This window comes from Macaca thibetana, chromosome 1, assembly GCF_024542745.1.
Source record: "Macaca thibetana thibetana isolate TM-01 chromosome 1, ASM2454274v1, whole genome shotgun sequence".
Taxonomy (NCBI): Eukaryota; Metazoa; Chordata; class Mammalia; order Primates; family Cercopithecidae; genus Macaca; species Macaca thibetana.
In genome coordinates, this window is record NC_065578.1 from 83,432,916 (window position 1) to 83,450,911 (window position 17,996).

At 34.1% G+C, this 17,996-nt stretch overlaps 1 protein-coding gene across 2 annotated transcripts in view; it reads left to right on the top strand.

The window, feature by feature from the left end:
* The window catches only part of PRKACB (protein kinase cAMP-activated catalytic subunit beta), a 165,620-nt gene that overhangs the window by 72,117 nt on the left and 75,507 nt on the right, over positions 1 to 17,996 (top strand). Inside the window, exon 1 of one of the 2 annotated variants that reach the window (XM_050805883.1) lies at positions 4,986 to 5,418. The exons of the other annotated variant lie outside the window; for it this stretch is intronic. Within the exon in view, the coding sequence (XP_050661840.1) occupies positions 5,232 to 5,418 (187 nt within the window). The 5' untranslated portion in view covers positions 4,986 to 5,231. Of the gene's footprint in view, positions 1 to 4,985; positions 5,419 to 17,996 lie in introns of those variants that run through there. 2 annotated transcript variants of the gene reach the window in all.

Below are 17,996 nucleotides of genomic sequence, written 5' to 3' on the forward strand. Positions count from 1 at the left end.
GCTGAAGAGTGTTTTACTTCCAGTTATGTTGTCAGTTTTGGAATAAGTGCGATGTGGTGCTGAGAAGAATGTATATTCTGTTGAGTTGGGGTGGAGAGTTCTGTAGATGTCTATTAGGTCTGCTTGGTGCAGAGATGAGTTCAATTCCTGGATATCCTTGTTAACTTTCTGTCCCGTTGATCTGTCTAAAGCTGTCAGACAGGGACATTTAAATCTGCAGAGGTTTCAGCTGCCTTTTGTTTGGCTATGCCCTGCCCCCAGAGGTGGAGTCTACAGAGGTAGGCAGGCCTCTTTGAGCTGCAGTGGGCTCCACCCCATTTGAGCTTCCTGGTGCTTTGTTTACCTCAAAACATTTTTAAAGAACTGTTTACAGTAGCTCCAATTTTTAAAATACTTAGGTATAAATCTAACAAAATTATGTGCAAGATCTGTATGTTGAAAACTATAAAACACTGATTAAAGAAATCAGAAGACCCAAGTAAATGAAGAGACATGCTATGATTATGGATTGAAAAACTCAATATAGTTAAGATGTCATTTCTTCCAATAAACAGAATCCACATAAATTCCCAGCAAGATTATATTTGTAGACATAGGTAAATTGATTTTAAAATTTATATGGAAAGGTGAAGAAACAGTAATAGCCAAAACAACTTAGAAAAAAAGGAAAAAGGGCCTGGCACTGTGGCTCACGCCTGTAATCCCAACACTTTGGGAGGCCGAGGCGGGCGGATCATGAGGTCAGGAGATCGAGACCATCCTGGCTAACACGGTGAAACCTTGTCTCTACTAAAAATACAAAAAATTAGTTGGGCGTAGTGGCAGGCGCCGTAGTAGTCCCAGCTGCTCAGGAGGCTGAGGCAGGAGAATGGTGTGAACCCAGGAGGCGGAGGTTGCAGTGAGCCGAGATCACACCACTGCACTCCAGCCTGGGCGACAGAGTGAGACTCAGTCTCAAGACAAAAAGAAAAAAAAATAGAAGATTTACACTATCAGATTTCGGACTTACTAGAAAGCTATGGTAATCAAGACGGTGTAGTATTGGTGAAAGAATTGACACATATATAGACCAGTGAAAGAGAATAGAGAGTCCAGCAATAGACCCACACAAATATGGTCAATTGATTTTTGACAAAGGTGCAAATGCAATTCAAGAGTAAATGGATATATAAATTGTGGTAATTCCATACAGTAGAATTCAGCCATATAAATGAGTGAACTATTAAGATACACAACATAGATAAATCACAATTGCCATAATTTCTATAAACTTCTATACTAAATGAAAGAAGCCAATCTGAAAAGGTTACATAGTCTATAAATTCACTTATATATAACATTCTGGAAAAAGCAACACTATTACCCTGAAACCTTTATTTGAATAGCAGGAGTTATAGTCATGTCACTTGTCCTCTACATGGAGCAAATACATCATTTACATACTAAATATGTTTTCATGTTTTTCTTTTATTTAACCTTTAAACTCTAAAGTACATAGTTCTGCTTGGCTCCAAGATGATTGTAAGAAACATGGACAATGAAATTGAATGACTATAGGTGACCATCTTAATGAAAACCTTCTCTTAGCAGATGTTCAGACCTGGGGCAATATATCCAAGAACCAATCTTACCCACCACTATTCTTTCAGCCCCACTTCTTCAACCTTATTTGGAAAATAACTGCATTTTAAAAAAGTGTTTACTTCTTGTGGTAATCAGTGTCTTGCAGTACAAGGAACCCTGATCTAGGAGTCTGAAGACCTAGGTGACTTTGGGCAAGTCACTTAACGTTTATAAGTTTATTTTTTGTATCTTAAAATAAGGATAATAATACCTGTGCTGCTTACTTTATTTGTAAGGATCTCATGTGCCTTACAATAATTTCACAATGGTTTTACAGAGCAAATCACTTTATATGTTGTGAAGTGCTTGGTAAATGTGTCATCACTATTATTAAATAGAAGAAACCAGTATTTTGTGGCATTTTATGGCAGTTGAAGCCGGTTCAACTCTGAAATTTTCTATAATTTTAAAAATTAATGCAGAATGAATGAGGAATAAAATCAACCTCATGAAGTTGATTACTCTCTAGTTTTAAAATCTTATTTAACTGCAAGATAAGCTATTCTGGTAAATTCTGTGTGCATGGTGAGATATTTAGTGCAAGTTAAAGTTGTGGAAACACCACCAGGAAAAATAACAAGCAATATACTTCTTAAAATTAATTTCAGTTATGAAGGAATTCATAGTTTTAGTTAAAACTGCAGTTGTTTCTTTCTAGCAGTAGATGCCAGTAGAGTTCTTCTTTTTTTTTTTTTTTTTTTAAGTCAAAAATCAAATATCCGAAGCACTTCCATAGCAGTAGCTTCCTGGTCACATTACCGTATATAGAAACACTGCTTTAAACATTAAATATTCTATTTTCTGGAAGGACTTCATAACAAATTGAAACAATTTTATTTTTAAAACAGTGCAGATTTAAAATATAGTGTTTTCAAGATACTCATCTAGTGAAGTTTACTCTTTTTGCTTTAGTAATTTTGTTTTAAAACTTATGCATTGTTTTAAATAAAGTGATCTTAGTGTTCTAGTTAGGAATCTGCAATTTCTGTACTTGAGCAACATTGAATATAAATAAAAAATCTGGCTAGATATGTGTTAAAAATGAATATGGTTGAGCTGAAATGTTAGGATTAGTTTGTGTATTTGGCAATGGAATACCATGAATGTAATTTTTGGGGGAGGTTAATATGTCAGAGAGGTGAATGATTAAAGAGGGTGATTGGAAGCAGGGAAAACAAGTTATTTTAAGAAGTCTACATTGGCACTGAGTAAAAATGTAATTCAAAGAATGAATAAAATTTAGTAACAGTGTAGAGAAAAAAGGAGAAGTTCAATGATAACAGTTCTACTACTGTTGTCTCTATATATGAGCAACTTGGTGCTTGTTGGATTATCTATAAATATGGTTCCATCATAAAATAAAATTCAAACATTTTCAAGTATTCAGTGATTCTACTTAGACCTTTAAATTGTTAAAAATGAGTGAATACTTTTTTCTTTTAACATATATTTATTGAGTATGTAATACATGCATTTATGAATTTAAGTAACTCACAATTTAGAGTCGTATAAATTCATAAACAGTACCTTTTAACATAATGTTATGAGATCAGTGAAAACAAAGCAGCAAAGTTTATTTTCCTAGGAAGTATGTGGCAGACTTCACTGAAGAGGTGACATTTGAACTGAGCCTTGAAGATGATTAGAATTTCCTTCAGTAGAGCAAATCAAGGGAATTCAGTAATTTTATCCACTTCTTCCCTTACAGAATCAGTCCATGCTCTGTAGATATTTATTGAAGACTACAGACATTTAATCAGTGTCTGTTTTGTGTAAGGCACTACCAGATGTTAAGAAACAAATTATTGTTATGCATACATAATATTTATACATAAAGCTACAAATTTAAGAAGTTTGTCATAGAGATGCTATTGCATATTTGTTTAGATTGATATAAATTTTATTACACTAAACTAAGTATACACAAATGAGCTATTACATGGCAAAATTCATTGGTCAGTGTTTTGTTAACTGTTATTCACACATAATATTTATACATAAAGCTACAAATTGAAGTTTATCTTATAGATACTGTTACATACTTGTTTAGATTGGTATAAATTCCATTACACAAAACAAAGTATACACAAAGGAGCTGTTACATGGCAAAATTCATTAGTCAGTGTTTTCTTATTGGCCTTGTATGTAGTCCAATTTGATTACATTATTGTGCCTATTTATTTTACTTGTCACTATTGTTTCTATTTTTTATGTTTGTCAAACAGTTGGCAGTAAATCTGAAGTAAAAATTTTTTAGATAGATTGTTTTGATCTTTTTATTTCTTTTCTTTCCTTCCCTTCCCTCCCCTCCCCTCTGCTTCCAAAGAGAACCACAGAAATTTCTTATCCTTTAGGGTCAAAAAACAAGTACTCAAATTTTTTGTTAAATGCCACAGGTTACTTTCTTTCCTGAAAATCGACAAGGCAAATTTTATTTAATTTTAATCAAAAGAGATGTTTTGGCCAGGCCAGGTGGCTCATGCTTGTAATCACAGCACTTTGAGAGGCCAAGGCTGGCCAACATGGAGAAACCCCATCTCTACTGAAAACACAAAAATTAGCTGGGCATGGTGGTGCGCACCTATAATCCCAGCTACTCGGGTGGCTGAGGGGTGAGAATTGCTTGAACCCAGGAGCGGAGGTCGCAGTGAGCGGAGGTCGCACCACTGCACTCCAATCTGGGGGACAGAATGAAACTCCGTTAAAAAAAAATAGATGTTTCTAAGTGAGATCACTAAATCAGGGGTTTAGGTAAGTAGTAGTCTTCAGTGGTAAGATTTTAAAATTAACCTGTCTCAGCCAACTAGAAGAAACTTTTTTATCTCAATTGAAATTTCTTGCTATGGTGGATTTTATATAATTTAAATCTTGTATTTTGTTCTTTCTTTTCAAATTTTAGAATGTTTTAAAATACACCCCTGGTAATAGACATATGTCATCAGATTATAAGTTTGATAACCAGTACTGACATACTAAGTGTCTGTAGTTCCTGTATGTATTAGGCCTAAATCAATGAATTAGAAACATTCCATTTTTTTAAAGTGCTATTTCAGATTGTTTTATTTATATGTGTGATAAATTTGTTTTGCAAGAGTTTTGTCATACCCGTATCATACTAGTTTTTTTAATGAAAAGTTAGCTGCTTATAAGGATTCATAAAATCTGTATATTAGTTGATTTCCTAGAAAAAATACAACCTGTCTTTAGCATGTTGTATTTGGAGGACGGCTTGGCCTTCAATTGTTTGCATAGACTTGTCATACATGTTTAACTAGTTTTCTTTTATTTAAAAAATGTTCAGCCTACTATATTTATAAAGCTTTATATTTAATGTTCTCATTAGCCTATATATTAATATTAAAACACCAAACATAAAGCCTTTAGGCAGATATTGCAAGTTTTTAAAATCCTCATCTCTAGCTGAAAAGTGTTGCTAAGAAAAGCTCAGTAATGTGCTGTTTTATATTAACAGGAAACAGAACAGCAGTAGTGGTTTGAATACCCTGCAAACAGGAAGTTTGACACATGCATAGCTCTTAGCTTCTGTGTAAGAAGTTGTGAGCTCCTTCTGGAAACATTTGCAGTTACATTAAGTAAAGTGCACATGAATGGCAGCTTATAGAGAACCACCTTGTAACCAGTATACAGGTACAACTACAGCTCTTCAGAAATTGGAAGGTTTTGCTAGCCGGTTATTTCATAGACACTCTAAAGGTACTGCACATGATCAGAAAACAGCTCTGGAAAATGACAGCCTTCATTTCTCTGAACATACTGCCTTATGGGACAGATCAAGTAAGTTTTGTTTTTTAAATAATACATTATAACTAGCAACTAAAATGGTAATTGGAGTTTTACAATCAAATGTAAAGAACCCTCTTTTGTTTGTCGTTTTCTGATTTTCACAAGGACATTTTGCAAGAAGAAGTTGAAAGAGTTCCATAAAAACTTGATTAAAAGTTGAGCTGAATCATTCAGCTTTCATCATTATGTGGTTTTATTTTTGACTATTTAAGTTCAGTATCAGTGACAAAGTTTTCTGTAAAATTCTTACATCATTTCTAATGTACTTTTTTTTGTTGTTCTTACATTAAAATGAAATAAGTTTTAGAAACAACCATCTGTTTACTTCTTAAAATGTCTTGTATTTATAAGCTTTAAACTTTGAAAGGGGCAACAAGACTCTTGAATTTATAATTACATTTCTATTGTGTTTGCCGTGTTTTTATTTTTAAATGCATGTGTGAAAGTTATTTCAGTTTTACAAACAGGAATTTCTAAAATAAAACCATAATTATTCTATCTAAATTCTTATAACATTTATGGATATCAAAAACTTTATAATTACATTTTATGCTATTTATACATATGACTCAAATGCAGGGAAAACTTGGTTATGCATGAATCACATTCTTTCTAGGCATGTTAAAATGTTTGGACTTACAACTTTGCTAAAATGGTGCTGTGGAACCATTTTTGGTGCCATACACTCTAAAAGATAAATTGCACATATAAACAATACTAGTGCCACCATTCTACATCTCACCTTGGACCCTCCTCAAGGTATTTCTGTGACTCCAATTAGAGGAACAATAGAATTACCCTTGAAACTTTTGCCCTCTTTTGTGTGTTTGTTTGATCATCAAATAGCACTAGGGTTTGACTCTTTCTGTTTATGTATTTGGTAGCAGTTAAGGAAGAAAACTCAGTTTAACAACAACAGCAAAATCAAGAATGGCTTACAGAATTTACTCCTAGGTTTATACAGCACCTTGACAGTGTTATAGAAGCTTATTTGAATTAATTTTTTACTGAATCAGAAATTTTTTTATATTCTTCAAACTATTTTTGGGAGATTGAGGAAACATATATTTCTGCCTTTTTTCCACTTAAAAGGTTTTGGGTTATTTATAGTCTTTACTGTATAGCAAGTTGATAGATGAGGAATATGAATATATATCTTCAAGTTAATGAACTGTTGAATATTGAAATAGTGGTATATTATTAAACTTTACCATGTAACAAAAGCTTGTTAATTGTTGTCCTTTCCCTATTCTTTTAAATTGCAGTCTCCTAAATCCTTTTGGAAATTATTTTTATGTATTTCAAATATCTTTTAATTTAAAGTTAAATGAGGAATGAAGACAGAATTTAATTAATTTCAGTTTCATTAATACCTGCTCCTCATATACTGGGTGTTTAGTAAAAGTGTCTCAAATAAATGAATGTTAGGGGTTTTTAATAATTAAAAGTTATGTTTGAACTAGACTTTCACCACTTTTTAAATGTATGGGGCCTGTGATGCTTTCTAAAACATATTTTAAAATCTAGTAATGAAAAATAGTATCATGAGCCATGATTTCTATTGGATAAACTTCTGTTTTTTTGTTTTTTTGTGTGAAGTCAAAACAAATAGGATCATTGTACACAAATAAAATTAGGAACAAACCACGTAGTGCTGCAAATAATATGCATGATGTAAGAAACCACGTAGTGCTGCAAGTAATATGCATGATTCAGTTTAAAGAGTAACTGAATGTTCATTAATTAAGTATTCCTCTACTTGACTTTCCTTTTTATATCCCCAAATACCATAATAGAGATAATAATTTTATATGTAAGGATGAGTATGGTAGCATAAAGCTATAATTTCCTATTATGAAATGTGTTGTAGAGGAGAAAACACTGATAGAGCTGAAATAGAGGAATCCGATCATTTCAGAATTCCAAGGTTTATTTTGGTGGTGAAAACACAATTTTTATTTATTTGATGAATGAGTTATAGAAGGAGTTCTGACTGTACAAAGTTACATATGAACCACATTCTTCAAAGCTACTTAAAGCAGTTTACTTGCATGACTTGTTTGACAAGGGAATGTAATATCTCCTGATGATAAACACTGAATATGTTTGTTCCTAAAGTGTTTTTATAATGAAGTAAACTAAGCATAGAAACTACATCAATTTACAAAAAAATTCATAAACCATTGTATAAAGATCAGTTACCAGTTTAGGAGACATGAAATGCAACAAGCTTTAATCCAAGTTTCTTTCTTGTCCAGTGACATTATATATAGGAAGAAACACAGAACAAAAGTCACATAGTGGTCTCCAGGTGTTTCAGCTTTTGCTATTAAACTAAGTAACAGAAATTCCTGTTTGATTAAATAAATATATAAGAGCTAATTGCATGCACATATAAATACATGAAGTTCAAAGAAAAGCATGGAAGAATTCTGCTTTTTGTTCCAACTCAGAATGAATGAAAGCATTGACATGCATTAAGTTGTCTTTCTAACAAATTTATTATGGTTAGCTTTTTAATCTTCCCTTGATCATAAATGTGTAGAGTTATACAATGCTGGCTTAATGAAGGTCTAACTGCAGTATTATAAGAAGCAAATAGGTCATTACCATCAAATACTTTTTCTTTCTCTTTTCCTATGTGAATTGACAGGCTATTTCTCTTGTAAATACAAATCCATATGAGTAAATCTTAGATTTAAATATGATATTAAACACATGAGCAATTTTGATTATGGATGTCCTCAAGCAAAATTATAAAGTGATTACAGTAGACCACTTTAGTCAGTTTTACCTTTGCAAATTTTATACAATCTCTCAGTTTACCTCCTATTTGTTAGCCCATTGAATCTGTATCATTTTAACTTCTCAGCTAAAAGACTTTCCACCTTGTCTTTTTATCAGCTTTTTCCACTTGAAACTATTCCATAAGCTTCTTGATAATAGTCAATTTCTACTCATTTGGTAAAACTCTTATGAGTATTTACTATATCATAGTAAGTAAGCAAGATTCTAGGAAGAATAAGATCTAGTTCTTACCCTCATAAAGAAGAGTAGGAAAAGCAAACATAATATAATATTCAAGGCATAATGAAATAGTTGCTTTAAAATGTCTAAGCTTACTGTGGAAGCTAAGTGTAAGAAAAAAGTTACTAAAGAGAAAATGGGGGCCTTCAAAAATATTAAAGAATTAATAGAATTTTGAGACCTAGAGAAGAAGGTTATTTTAAGAAAATAACACACAAATATGTGAAAATATGAACATTTAGAACTTACTTAAAAGGTTTAGTAAGATATAGTCTAGAAAATTAGTTTCTGGATTTAATCTTTAAAAGTTTTCTATTAGACATCCAGAATGTTGTACTACACGATATTAGTGGGCAGCCAATGCAGTTTTTTAAAGCGGAAAATAATATTAATGCAACATTTGTTAAAAGAGCCTAAAGATTTTAACTAGCATGATACAGGATAAGTTAACTTACTTTACTACAGGGAAATGTGTATACTACTGTACATCTTCCGTTTTTGCTGGGCATTTACTTAGAACTAACGCTTTTAACATGACAGTCAACATGGCAATGAATAGTCAGATAATGGATTCCTTTTGCAACTGTGCTTGTTCAAGATGCTGCTTCTGTCTGGAATTCTCTTTCTTCACGTCTACCAGTGATGAGATTTGCCCATACTTTAGGCGTCCTCTCAGGTATCATCTCTGTAACAAAACCACCAATGCATCCTATTCATCTCTCCTTCATCCTCATTAGAGTCTATACTCTTCCTTATGTTCTTATATCATCTTATACTTAACTTTTTTGTAGTTTATTTATAGTATTTAAAATGTATTCCTATTAATCCTTATGTATCTATCTCTTATATTTGATTTTTAACTCCTTGAAGGCAAATAACTTGTCAGTTTATTTCAGTATTACTAGCATAATTTTCAATAAATCTTGAGTTATTTGTTAAATTAACATTAAACATCACTGCAGTATTACACAAATGAGCTTCTTACTAATTTGTTCTATTGTGATCTTTGCAATTTATTTTAAAAGCCTGTGGCCATTAACCAAAAGCAGTGAAGTGCTGACCTGGCTCTAGTAAATACCAATTTTCAGTGTTACCTGTGTATTTTTATCATGATTTTTAATAAAAATTTAAATAACAAGCAGACTTTATAGTAAAACTAAAGTAGTTGGAATATTAAATGATGTTGAAATCGGGAAATGATTCCATGGGCCATATAGCAATGCAAGTACTATATCAACTGTACTAACATAACGAGAAGCTTTTACTTGCCTGTGCTTTGCAAAAATAGCCACATGACAGAGTTAGAAGAGAGCTCGCTACTCAAAGTGTGGTCCCTGTCCAGCATTTATTAGCATCTCCTGGTAGCTTGTTAGGAGGAAGAATCCCAGGTCCCACCTATAGACCTACTTAGTCAGAATCAGCATTTTAAAAAGATTTCCGGCTGATTTATATGCGCATTAAGGTGTGAGAAGCACTTTTTCCCTAATAACATTTTAATATGATTTCCAAATGTATATTTTCACTGGAGAAAATTTTGAAACTATAGGAAAAAAACAAAGAAAAAGGTAAAAAAATAAAATAAACAATTCTGCCAAAAGTAATAATGACTGTTACCATTTTTGTATATATACTCTATTTTGTGTATAGACACACAAATTTCTACCAGCTCCAATTTTTTTTTTTTTTTTTAAACAGAGTCTTACTGTGTCACCCAGGCTGGAGTGCAATGGTGGGATCTCGACTCACTGCAGCCTCTGCCTCCAGGCTCAAGCGATCCTCCCACCTCAGTCTCTCCAGTAGCTGGGACTACAGGCACATGCCACCATACCTGGCTAACTTTTTGTATATTTGGTAGAGATGGGGTTTCACCATATTGCCCAGGCTGATCTTGAACTCCTGAGCTCAAGTGATCTGCCTGCCTTGGCCTCCCAAAGTGCTGGGAATACAGGCCTGAGCCACTGCACCCAGCCCAACTCCAAACTTTGGCTCTTTCAATACATAGTGTTTAGTAACATTTTTCATTTTTCTTTACAAAGAGTTGTTCTACAATACTATTTTATATTAAATCGTAAGTTTATACCATAATTTATTTAACCAATCATTAGCCATCTAGGCTCTTTTTAATGTTTTGCGATTACATTAAAAAATGCCATGATAAACATCTGTATAACTAAATCTTTGTACATATTTAAGATTATTTTTATATTTTATAGGATTAATTTGAAGAAGTTATGACCATTTTAAGGCTTTTGCATTAAATTAATCCAATTCCAGATAAACCTACATATCCTTTTTATTTAATTAGTATAGTAATTATAGATTACTATAGTAATTATAATTCATAGATTATAGCACTTGAGAATATGTGAAAAAATTATATAGCTACTATCCTTAATGATATTTTTAAAAACAAATTTAAGGCCGGATGTGGTGGCTCATGCCTGTAATCCCAGCATTTTGGGAGGCTGAGGTGGGCAGATCATTTGATGTCAGGAGATCAGCAACAGCTTGGCCAACATGGTGAAACCCTGTCTCTACTAAAAATGCAAAAATTAGCCAGGGGTGGTGGTGCACACCTGTAATCCCAGCTACTTAGGAGACTGAGGCAGGAGAATCACTAGAACCCAGGAAGCAGAGGTTGCAGTGGGGCAAGATCGCACCACTGCACTCCAGCCTGGGTGACAGAGTGAGACTCCATCTCAAAAATAAAATAAAATAAAATAAAAAAATGAAAACACATTTAACATTGTAAAATTTATTCTCAAAAACAATGTATTGATATTTTAAAAAATTAAAAATATAATGGCCCATTATACTTCCTTCTGTTACAACTACCAGGGTCATGGTAAGAACATTATGTGTTTGTCCCCTCCAAATCTCATGTTGAAATGTGATCCCCAGTAATGGAGGCGGGGCCTAATGGGAGGTGTTTGGGTCATGCGGGAGGATCCCTCATGAATGGCTTGGTGTCCTCCCAATGGATAATGAGTTGATTCTTGCTTTATTAATTCATGCAATAACTGGTTGTTTTTTAAAACAAACATGGCACCTCCCCCTCTGTCTTGCTCCCTCTCTTGGCCTGTGACACGCCTGCTCCCTCTTTGCCTTCTGCCATCATTGAAAGCTTCCTGAGGTCCTCATCAGAAGCAGATGTTGGCAGTCTGCTTCTTCTACAGTCTGCAGAACGATGAGCCAAAATAAATCTCTATAAATTATTCTGCCTCAGGTATTTCTTTATAGTAATGCCAGAATAGACCAGTCCATAACAAAAATCTGAATGTGGAAAATATGAATTTCAGAATTTAGCTCCATTCTTTGTAAGTTGACATTGGAAAGTTTTATTTCTTCCTCCCTCCCCCTCAGCTTTATTAAGGTATACTTGACAAAATTGCTTATATTTATAATGTGCAACATGATGGTTCGGTATAAGTATACATCGTGAAACGACTAAAACAAATTAATATCCACCTCACATAGTTACTTTTTCATGGCAAAAAATTCAAGATTGAATCTCTTAGCAATTTTCATGTATAGTCATACCTCAGAGATACTGCAGGTCCAATTCCAGACCACCACAATACAGGTAAAGTCACAGTAAAGCAAGTCACACACATTTTTTGGTTTCCCAGTGCATTTAAATTATGTTTATAGTCTCTTCAGTGTGCAATAACATTATATCTTTTTAAAAGTACGTATCTTAATTTAAAATTACTTTATTGCTGAAAAAATGCTAAAGATCATCTCAGCTTTCAGCGATTCCTAATTTTTTTGCTGGCAGAGGGTCTTGCCTTGATGTTTGACTGCTGATTGATCAAGGTATTGGTTGCTGAAGGTTGGGGTGGCAGTGGCAATTTCTTAAAATAAGACAACAACGAAGTGACACACTTGACTGACTCTTCTTTTCATAAAAGATTTCTCTGTAGCATGTGATGTTTTTGGTAGCATTTTACCCACAGTAGAACTTCTTTTAAAATTGGGGTCAGTTCTCTCAAACTATGTTACTGCTTTACCAATGAAGTTGATATAATATTCTAAATTCTCAGGTGTCATTTCAATAATCTTCACAGCATCTTTACCAGAAATAGATTCCATTTCAAGAAACTACTTTCTTTGCTCATCTGCAAGAAGCAACTCCTCACCTGTTACAGTTTTATCATGAGATTGCAGCATTGCAGTCACATCTCCAGGCTCCACTTTTAATTCCAGTTATCTTATAATTGTTACCACATCTGCAGTGACTTTCTCCACTGAAATTTTAAACCACTCAAACTCATCTATGAAAGTTGGAAACAACTTCTTCCAAACTCCTGTTAATGTTGATATTCTCACCTCCTCCCATAAATCATAATGTTCTTAATGGCATCTGGAATGGTGACTCCTTTTCAGGTTTTCAATTTACTTTGCCCAGATCCATCAGAGGAATCACTATCTGTGACACCTATAGTCTTATAAAATATATTTCTTAAATAGTAAGACCTGAAAGTCACAATTACTTCTTGATCCATGGCTGCAGAATGGTTGTTGTGTTATCAGGCATGAAAACAACTTTCATCTCCTTGTACATCTCCATCAGAGCTCTTGGGTGATCAGGTGCATTGTCAGTTAGCACTAATATTGTAAAAGGAATCTTTTTCGGAGTGGTTCCCAATGGTGGGCTTAAAATAGTAAACCATGCTGCAAACAGATATGCTGTCATCTAGCCTTTCACATTCCATTTATAGACTACAGATATAGTAGATTTAGCATAGTTCTTGAGGGCACTAGGAGTTTCTGAATGGTAAATGAATATTGGCTTCAATTTGAAGTCACCAGATGTATTAGCCCCTAGCGAGTGATAGCCTGTCCTTTGAAGCTTTGATGCCAGGCATTGCCTTCTCTCTAGATAGGAAAGTTCTAGATGGCATCTTCTTCCAATAGAACACTGTTAAGTCTGCATTGAAAATCTGTTGTTTAGTCTAGCCACCTTTATCAATTATTTTAACTAGATCTTCTGGATAACCTGGTGTAGCATCTCCATTAGCACTTGCTGCTTCACCTTGTATTTTATGTTATAGAAAAGGGCTTCTTTCCTTTAAACCTCATGAAGCAACTTCTGCTAGCTTCAGACTTCTGCAACTTTCTCACCACTCTTAGCCTTTATATTATAGAATTGAAGAGCGTCAAGACCTTGTTCTTAATTAGGCTTTGGCTTAAGGAAATACTTACTGGTTTGATCTTTCCAGACCACACAGCTTTCTCTAAATCAACAATAAGGCCGTTTTGCCTTCTTATCATTAGTGTGTTCACTGGAGCAGCACTTTTAGTTTCCTTCAAGAACTTTTTTCTTTTGCATTCTTAGCTTGGCTGTTTGGTGCAAGAGGCCTAGCCTTTGGCCTGTCTCACCTTTCAACATACCATCCTTACTAAGCTTAATCATTTCTAGCTTTTGATTTGAAGTGAGAGATGTGCAAGAGGCCATTGTAAGGTTATTAATTGGCGTAATTTCAGTATTGCTCTGTCTCAGGGAATAGGAGGGCCCAAGGAGAGGGAGAGAAATGGGGGACCAGCTGGTGAGTGGAGCAGTCAGAGCACACACAACCCTTTTCAATTAAGTTCACCATTTTATATGGGTGCAGTTTGTGGTGCCCTAAAACAGTTAAAATAGTAACATCTGAACACAGATTACCATAACAGATATAATAATAATGAAAAAGGAAATATTGTGAGAATTATTAAAATGTGACACAGAGACATGAAGTGAGAACATGCTGTAAGAAAAGTGGCACCAATAGATTTGCTTGACACAAGGTTGCCCCAATCCTCAATTTGTAAAAAGTGCAATATCTGCTGAGTGCAATAAAGCAACACGCAATAAAATGAGGGGTGTGCCTGTATTAATGCATTATTATTAACCGCAGTTACCATGCTATATGATGAATCTCCAGGACTTATTCATTATGTCCAACTGAAATTTTGTGCCCTTTAGCCAACATCTCCTAAATCTTCCTTCCCTGAACCTTCCCATCCTTCAGCCCCTGACAACCAGCTTTCTATTCTCCACTTCTGTGATTTTGATGTTTTTAGATTCCACATGTGTGAGATTACGCAGTATTTGTCTTTCTGTGTCTGCCTTACTTCACTTAATATAATGTCCTCCAGGTTCATTCGTGTTACCACAAATGAAAGAATTTCCTTCTTGAGGTTGATAGTGTATTCCATTGTGTAGAATACCATACATGGATGCGATATCTTGTGAATAATGCTGTAATGAACATGGGAGTACAGATATCTCTTAGACATGCTGATTTCTTCCTTTTGATAACATACTTAGAAGATTGCTGGATATATGATAGTTCATTTTTAATTTTTTGAGGATCATTCATATCATTTTCCATAATGGCTGTACTAATGTATATTGTCACCCACAATGTGCAAGGGTTCTCTTTTCTCCACGTCTTAACCAATGCTTATTATCTTTTGTCTTTTTTATAATAGCCATTCTAACAGATGTGAGGTAATAGCTCATTGTGGTTTTAATTTTCATTACCCTCATGATTAGTGATGTTGAGTATTTTTCATATACCCATTGACCATTTTTATGTCTGCTTTTGAGAAGTGCCTATTCAAGGCACCTGCCCATTTTTTAAATTGGGTATTTGTTTTCTTGCTATTGAATTGTTTAAGTTGCTTACATATTTTGAATATTAACTCCTTATTAGATGTGTGGTTTGCAAGTATTTTCTCTCGTTGTATAGGTTGTCTCTTCACTCTGTTGATTGTTTTCTTTTTGCACAAAAGCTTTTAGTTTGATGCAATGAACAAACCAATAATGAATATGAAGACTTTGAATCAGTAATCCAAAAAACCCCCCAACAAAATAAAACCTAGTAGTACTTCATTTCTTCACTGGTGAATTTCTATCATTTAAGAAAGAATTAATGTCAGTCCTTCTGAAACTCTCCCAAAATAACTGAAGAAGGGGGAATACTTCCAAGCTCATTTACCAGGGCAGCATTGCTCTGATACCAAAGCCAGACAAGGACACTGCAAAAGAAAATTATAGGCCAATATTCCTGATGAACATAAATGCAAAAATTCTCAACAAAATACTAGCAAATTAAATTCAACAACACATTAAAGGATGACACACCACAATCGAGGATGGTTCAACATATGCAAATCAACATATGTGATACACTATTAACAGAATGAAGGGTAAAAGTTATATATAATCATCTCAGTAGAGTCAGAGAAAGCATTTGAGAAACTTTAACATTCTTTTATGATTGGAAACTTTTTAGTTAAGGAAATTCTGTACTTCTACATAATAAAGGCTACATAGGATAAGCCCACAGCTAACATCTTAATAGTGGTGAAAAGATGAAAGCTTTTCCTGTAAGATCATGAACAAGGGAAAAGATGCCCACTGTTATAACTTCTATTCAATATAATACTGGAGGTCCTATGCAGAGCATTTCAGCAATAAATAAATAAATAAATAGCATCTAAATTGGAAAGGAAGAAGTAAAATATTTTACATGTGCACATGATATTATCTTATATATTAAAGACCCTGAAGACTATACCAAAAAAACTGCTAAAACTAACAAATTCAATAAAGATGCAGGATACAAAATTAAAATACATAAATCAATAGTGTTTCTGCATACTAACAATGAACTTTGGAAAAAAGAAATCAAGAAAGCAGTTCTTTTTACAGTATCACAAAAAATGCGTAGGAATAAATTTAACCAAAGAAGTGAAAGATTTGTACACTAAAAACTGTAAAACATTTATGAAAAAGTGAAGAAAACACAGTGAATGGAGATATCTAATGTTCGTGGATCTGAAGAATTAATATTGTTAAAATGCTCCTAGTACCCAAAGTGATCTACAGATTAACTGCCATCTCTTCCAAAGTTTCAATGACAAGTTTCACAAAAATAGGAAAAACAATCCTAAAACTTGTGTAGAAACACAAAAGACCCTAATAGCCTAAGCAATCTTGAACAAAAACTTTTTCCACTTTTAAAAATTGGTCACTGAGTAGTAGCAGATGATCTGAGAGACAAAGAACTTTGAAAATAAAATGTCATTCAGAAAGAAGTAATAAGTTGAACAGGAAGAATGATATATGTCTGAGAGGTTGAATATTACTTTCATGTCCTGAAACCATGGTTGCTTTCAGCTCTGGTGTTTCATTATTGTTATTTAACAAGTATGGCTCAGTTGAGAGAAAAATAAGTTGTCATCTTTTAAATATTCAGTTTAATCACCAACACAAGGAGGTCCTTTCTTAGAGTCTTCATTCAGCTGCTTCAAGTATTGCTATACTCCTAGGAGTTTACTCATTCCAAGGAGACTAATTTGCTGTCCAAAAGTTAGTTGAAGAAAGTGATGGGGATTTTTATTTTTATTATTTGGAGACAGGGTCTTGCTGTGTTGCCCAGGCTGGAGAGTAGTGGTGCGATCATGGCTCACTGCAGCTTTGTTCTCCTGGGCTCAAGCTATTCTCCCACCTCAGCCTCCCAATTAGCTGGGAATATAGATGCATGCCACTGTGCTAGGCTAATTTTTTTTAAAGTTTATTTTTTGTAGAGATGAGATCTTGCTGTGTTGTTCGGGCTGTTCTTTTCTCCTGGGGTCAAGCAGTCTCCCATGTTGGCCTCCTAAAGTGCTGGGATTACAAGCATGAACATATAAGCTAGTGATAGCATTTTTAGCAGCTGTTGATTTTACCACTGCTACGTTGTTTCATAATTTAAAAGTGGCCCCAACAAATTTTATGTACCTTGTCTTGTTGATGTGATGCCACTGGTCCTTACCGAGACCTCAATGGTTCTTAATGACGGGATGATTCATTCTTCAGTATTATGTTCATTCAAAGGTTATGTCAAAGAATTTCATTTCCTTAATTTATACTCATATGCTTAGTCATCTTGGCTTCCTTGCCAAATTGGATGTGTGAGAAGGTACTTTCAGCCCATCTCCACACTGTACCAAAATTAGCCTTTCTTTCTTGAAATCTAGTCCAGGGATAGCAAACCAGTGGTCTGTGAGCCAGATGCAATTTGCAGATATGTTTTGTTTAGTTCTCATGATATTTTTAAAAATAGTTGAATTTTATATCATTATATAAAATATACCATAATTTCAAATCAAGAGACTCATATAAATATCTGGACTTTCATATGCTTGAACCATTGGAGAAACTGATTTCAGTGGCCTCTTATTCTCTCATGAGAAAAAATGAATTGCACTGAGTAATTGTCCTGTTTAATCAGATAGACTGTATCTGATTTGCTCCAGCATTCACTATTTCTGTTGCTTTACCTGTCTGGCCTCTGTAGCCACTTGGATTTAGCCTACAATGTCTCTACTTTTCAGCCTGAATCACCAACCCAGATTATCCTTTCCTCTTTGATAAAGCCTCCTTAAGCGTATATTCCTACTCGTGAGCCACAGACCTATCACTAAAATCTATGAAAGAGATTTTTGTAATTCTGAACCTCAGAGAGGATGGAGTCTAGGAGTTAATCCCTTTCAGAATTCGTGTTTCGTTT